The 6002-nt window shown below is 58.6% G+C and overlaps 1 protein-coding gene across 2 annotated transcripts in view; it reads left to right on the forward strand.

The window, feature by feature from the left end:
* The first annotated feature begins 799 nt into the window (after nucleotides 1-799).
* The window catches only part of PRODH (proline dehydrogenase 1), a 19229-nt gene continuing 14026 nt past the window's right edge, over nucleotides 800-6002 (forward strand). Inside the window, exons 1-2 of one of the 2 annotated variants that reach the window (XM_007460037.1) lie at nucleotides 800-1072; nucleotides 4789-4997. In XM_007460037.1, the coding sequence (XP_007460099.1) occupies nucleotides 800-1072; nucleotides 4789-4997 (482 nt within the window). The remainder of the gene's footprint in view (nucleotides 1073-4788; nucleotides 4998-6002) is intronic. The other variant, XM_007460038.1, reaches the window with a different exon arrangement.

The following is a 6002-nucleotide window of genomic DNA, read 5'->3' on the forward strand; positions in this document are numbered from 1 at the left end:
CACCAAGATGCGTGGAGCACCCAGAGAACCAGGTGAAACAGGTGGGCAAGGTATGGAGTGAGGCTGCCACACACAGTCAGACCCAGCACCCGTGGGTGTGCAGGAACATCCTGAGGAGATGCAGGTGTGGGGAGGGGGGAGTGATGGGGAGGGTGGTCAAGACATGTTCCTCCCAGGAGGTGAAATCTGGGGCTGGGACAGCAGGCCTAGCATGATGTTGGAAGGAAGGGAATCCAAGGCAGAGGGACAGAGGGTGGGAAGGCCCTGAAGGCCCTTAGGAGTGAAGGGAGGCCGGTGGAAGGGGAGAGGACGGAGGGCTTCCCAAAGCCCCTTTACGAGAGAAGCAGCATCGAGCTCGGCCTTCCCGGATTCTCCGCAGCCCAGGCCTCAGCTGTGAGTTCCTGCAGCTCAACGCCCAGGGAGGCGCCCAGGTGTACAGGTGTGCGGGGGGCGGGGAGGGTGGGGCCTCCAGCGGAGCAGGCGGAGCTAGGGTGGTCAGCCAAGTAGGCGGGGTCTCCTCGGGGTGGGGTGGCGGGACGGCCACTAGCTGAGAAGGCGGGGTTCAGGCGCACGTGGCGCCGCTCGGTGGGCGGGGCCTGCCAGGGGACCCACACTTTTCAGGAACGCGCGGGGCGGAGCCTCCGGGGGAGAGGGCGAGGCTCGAGCTCGGGGTGTGGTGGGGCGCGACCAAGGGCGGGGCCAAGCGCGGGGCAGGGCCTCTCGGGAAAAGGCGGGGCCGAGCGCGGGGCGGGGCTGGCGGCGCGTACTTAATCAGCCCAGGGGCACAAGCACAACAGCCATGAGTCTTAGGCGAACCTTCCCCGTGCTACGCTCTGCCCTCTCCCGCCGAGCCCCGCTGTCTACAGCGCCGGCGACCCGCGAGCAGCACGCCGCGGGCCTGGAAGCCGTGCGGGGGCGCGGGGCGGCCGAGGCCGCGCGGCCGCCAGTGCCCGCCGTGGACTTCGGCAACACCCAGGAGGCATACCGGAGCCGGCGCAGCTGGGAGCTGGCGCGCAACCTGCTGGTGCTGCGCCTTTGCGCCTCGCCCGCGCTGCTGGCGCGCCACGAGCAGGTGTGCTGGGGCTCGGGGACGCTGGAGGTGGGGTGCGGCCAGGGCCCCGCGGGCCTTCGCCGGTCCTGGGAGCCGTTATGAAGTTCCAAAGTGGAAAGCGGGGCCTCTGGAGCATCGCCTGTGGCCGGGAAGTCAGGAAGGAAGGTGTTTCCTGCACGCCCTTTCGGGCCCGTGAATTTTACTACGTGTCAGTTACTGGCACCTAAAAACAAAGATTAGTTTAAATATTAAGCTATATGCTGCTTGCAGTAATACACAGTGTTCACCCGAAATTTAAAATTGAGTGTCGTCTATGTTGCCCAAAGGGAAGCCTGGCCGTACTGAGCGGCTCATAGCCTGGGACCCCAGAGTTCTTGGACGCAGTGACCCAGGGTATCCCCAGACATGGTCACTCTGAACAGACAATGTTGAGGGAGAATGGGATGCTTGCTGCTCAAATATCCGAGTTTTGAAACTTTAACACAGTTACATTGAAAAGTGTGAGGGCTTTGGGGAAGTAAAAAGCAGAAATGTCTTAGCCGCTCTTGGTCAAGGTGATCCTGGGAACAGTTTAAAAGCAAGGGTCCAGTTGGTGCTGAGGGTCCTGAAGGCGCTTCATGCAGGTGGTGTTGACTTCTCAGTGAGACTGTGCTGAGGACACCTTAGCTCCGGGCAGAGGCTAGGGAGACGACCCAGGAGGAGCACCAAGCCACACCTTGGGCATACATGAAGGTGAGGCCACCCAAGGTGGGTGGATGATGAGGGCAGAGTTAGAGTTGGGTGGCTCTGAAGGGGCTAGGATCAAAACCAGCAGAGAAGCCAGCAGAGCTGTGGGTCCTCGGGTACTATGGGCAACAATGGGAGGGACATGTCAGCTCCACCGTCCCTTGGGTGCCTGCCTGGGGCAAGTGCCAGTACACTGGGACTGTGCTGTGGGTGCCTGGAGGAGCAAGGAGGCTTCTCCCACGCTCCCCTCATGTTCTACCTTAAGGTTCTACCTTAAGGTTCTACCTTAAGGGGACATCCTTAAGGAGCCCAGTAACTGTGTGGTGTGCTCTGCCTGCCTTGTGTGGGACCTGTTCCCCCTGTCATCATTGCTGGTGGTCCCACTGGTGACAGTGGCCTTGGTGCCTGGTGCTGGAGGAGACGGGGCAGAGGCCAGACTTCAGAGTTGTGGGCCGCTCACCAGAACCTGGTCGTTCTTGTGCTCTGGCCTGCAGCAAAAATTCCTCCTGCTGAGCCAGTGCAGGTCTGTGCAGCTCATGCCCCAGGGAGTGTCAGCCTGCAGGGGCCCAGTTTGAGCTGTGGCATTGGCTCAGGACCCAGTGGGGGCCTGCACTTGCCCGAAGGCAGGCCTTTTTGAGAAGGGTTTAGAAAATTAAGGTCTTCCATGATGAAAGCCTCTGTGCTTGGGTGTGAGCCAGTGCAGGAGAGTGTGGGGGAAGGGGCAGTCAGGGAGGGGAGAGAACCGGCTTTACCCGTCCTCGGTCTGCAGACACATCTTTGAGTCTTTTATGGTGTTTGTGTTACTGGTGCAAGTTTCTAAATCCACGAAGGATGTTCCTACCTGGGGAAGAGGTGGGGCTACCCTCGTCTCAGGTAGTGCCACCCCAGGGCACGCCTGATGCCAGGATGGTTTTAAAGGGGCTGTTTTGCTCTGGAGTTGGCTTAAAACTGCCAGCCCTGCACCATGTGCTTCCATAGCCCTCTGTGACAGGCTGGCCTCCCCTTTGCCAGGGTGAGAGGGTCGGTGACCAGCTCAGGTTACCTGGGTGGCCTTCACTGTTGTTCCCTCTGACAATAGGGGAACAGGAGGGGAGTGGGAGGTCACCAGCCCATGACCCCTGGACCACATCTCAGCATCAACCTTGCTCCTGCTCTTTCTATGAGTATTGGCTGGAGCTGTTTTCATACTAGTTGTGTAGTTATGACAGAGACTGGGTGGCCTGCACAGCCTAAATTATTTACCACGTGTTCCTGGGCGGGAAAGTTTGCCGGCCCTAGAGTAGACAGTTGGCCCACTTCCACACACACTGTGTTTCTGACAGTCCTCAGAATTGACGTGTATGATGTCCGGGGTTTTCCAGAGCTGAATGCTGGTTTTCAGGTCCCTGTTTCTGCCTTGCCTGCCTCTGGGGTGAACTTTGATATATCCAAGACCTGGTTTTTCCTCCTGCAAAGGTGCTCTGACCCACAGACCCGTGACTTCTGGCCGGGGCTCTTGTGAGGCGGAGGAGGCCTGCCCGTCTCCCAGGTTGGCACTTCCACTTTCCATTTTTCTTCTTCTTTATAAAAATAATGAGATGCAATAAAATCAGACACGGCACAGACAGAGATGATGGCCTGGAAACCTTCACCCTCGTGTTGCCGCACGGCTCCTTAAGCATCTCTGTCTGGGTGCCAGCCACAGTTCAGGTGTGTCGGCCTTTGAGAGGCTTGGGCTGTTTGGGACTGGTTTGTGGATGAAGGTGTGTAACTGACTCATGCTTTTGCTTAGACTAGAGATTTCTCCCTGAGACCCTGATCACAAGAGATGCTCCTCACAAAAAAGTGGGGTTCTGTTATTCACTGGGTTTGAGAAACGTTAGACTGTTCCTGCCTTGGAGCTGGAGCCGGGGATAGTAGACACACAGGAATTCCCAGACAGATGGTGGGTGTGTCCTCCCAGTGGTCATCCCCCTGCCCCTCCTTGACCTCATTCCTTCCCACCACTGTCCCCAGTGCAGGAGCACCGTGTCACCTCCTAGCCTGGCAAGCCCCGCACCCTGGATCTAAGTTAGCAAACACCTCCTGCCCTTGCCCTGGCCGGCACGCCCTCACCCCCATTCTGAATTCCATGGAGGTACCTTGCCCCTCCCTCCTTCTGGTTCTCCCTGCCACTAGGATGAGAGCCCTGTCATCTGTTTTGTTCACCCTAAAATTGTGTCGGGCAGGAGGCAGTTGCTTGGGACATTTGAATGATGATGGCAGAAATTTGGGGTGTGGCAAGATATGATTGGAGGAGAAAGCTGAGTCGTTTGGGAGGCTGTCTTCCCCTGGGGCACGTACTCTCGGGCTGCCGGCCTGCTGCGGCCTGGATGAGTGTGCTGAGTCCCCGCTGGTCCCGGGTGGATGGTCATCTCCCAGACCTTTGTGGGTGGTTACCTGGCTCACTTTTAGCCTATGCTTTCTCCAGCGGAACTCATACTCACTCGGAGTTTTGTGTGTTCATCTGTTCAGCACCCACTGGAGGGCCGGCCCCTTGCCAGGCACTGTTTTAGGGACTTGGAATAAGCAGTGAACAAAACATTGAAAAATCTGGGTTCTCACCTTCTAGAAACTCACACCAAATCCCCCTCTTCCCCAGCATAACCTGCAGAGGTGTGGATACAGAGAATGTTATGAACACGCCCACTGCTGTTCCCAGAGAGAGCTGCCGTTCACTTCTTTATCCACCGAGCAGTAGTCAGGCGACTGCCATGTGCCACTGGGGTCACCGTGAGCGTGCAGGGCAGGGAGGCAAGAGCAGCGCCTAGGACCGGCCACCCTGCGTGAGGAGTGGGGCATGGACAGTCACTGTGAGCAGAGAAGCAATCTGCTTCGGGTGGCGTCACTGTAAAACCAAGGCCATGAGCCGAGTTTGGCCCTGGGGAGAGCACGTCAAGGCTTTGTGACGGGCGGGCGGGGAAGCAGGAGTGTCCTGCTGGGGACATGGGAGGCCAGGTGGCCCAGGATAGCCGCTGCCCTTTACCTTTCAGTTGCTCCGTCTTGCCAGGAGACTTCTGGGGCAAAGGTTGTTCGACAGACTGATGAAGATGACCTTCTACGGGCAGTTTGTGGCTGGTGAGGACCAGGAGTCCATCCGGCCCCTGATCCAGCACAACAGGGCTTTCGGCGTGGGCTCTATCCTGGACTACGGTGTGGAGGAGGACCTGACCCCCGACGAGGCCGAACGCAAGGAGATGGAGTAAGGCCCGCGTGGCACCTGCTGGCAGCCCCAGCACACCGGGGCTGGGCTGGGCCTGGCTGGGAGAGCTCTGTCCACCTGACTAACGGCAGCCCTCCTGGGTCTGCCTGGGGTTGTGTTCTTGCCCCGTGAGGATGACAGCTCTGGGCTTCCACCGAGGCCTTGTGTGCCGAGGCTGGAGGAGGGGCGAGGATGGGGTCAGCAGACTCTGGTCCCCAGCCCGATCAGCCTGGTTTTGTACAGTCTGCAAGCTAAGAATCATTGTTGTATCTTTAAGTGGTTGAAACAAAGCAAGAGTAATGTTTTGTGACACGTGAAAATTATATGAAATTCAAAGTGCTCTCACCCTACAGGGGCAGAATTGAGTGTCCGTGACTCAATGGTGGCCGCTGGGTGCTACCCAGCAGTTTACAAAATATGATTGCTGACACTGGTGTTGGAGGTGCTCTGGCTTCCTGCTCTCCTGCAGCATCTCTTCTGGGGATTCTGACCTACTGGGCAGGTCCCACTGTCCCACCCTTGCCTGGCCCCTGAGATGATTTCCTGATTAGCAGGTGGGCCCCACCTGGTGGGTGTGGAGACTGCCTGGGGGTCCGAGGAAAAGGGAATGTGCTGCCAGGAGCACACTGTGTGGCAGCAGGCGAGCCCAGCGGCTCCTGCCAAGGTCACCAACTGGCTGCAGGGCCCGTTCTCTGGGCAGTGAATATGGGGACAGATGGGCATCCCCCGACCCACCCTCCTGGGCCATAGGACAGAACTCGAGGACCATTTCACCCTCTGCTTCCTGAAGTAGGAGCCTCATGGGAGATCCAGGCAGAACCAGCCCTTTCTTTGCAAAACACCCAGTACCTGGGCTGGTACCTGCACCTCTCCACCCCTCACTGGCATCTGGGCCCCTAAGTCCTGACAGCAGCCGCGCCTGACCATGTGAGGCTTGGGAGGCTTGCTGAGTAACCTGCCCTGTCTCAAGCTCTGGCCTGGGGAGGGAAGGGGAGGGGTGGGGCG

Source organism: Lipotes vexillifer, unplaced genomic scaffold (assembly GCF_000442215.2).
Source record: "Lipotes vexillifer unplaced genomic scaffold, Lipotes_vexillifer_v1.1 scaffold987, whole genome shotgun sequence".
Classification (NCBI taxonomy): domain Eukaryota; kingdom Metazoa; phylum Chordata; class Mammalia; order Artiodactyla; family Lipotidae; genus Lipotes; species Lipotes vexillifer.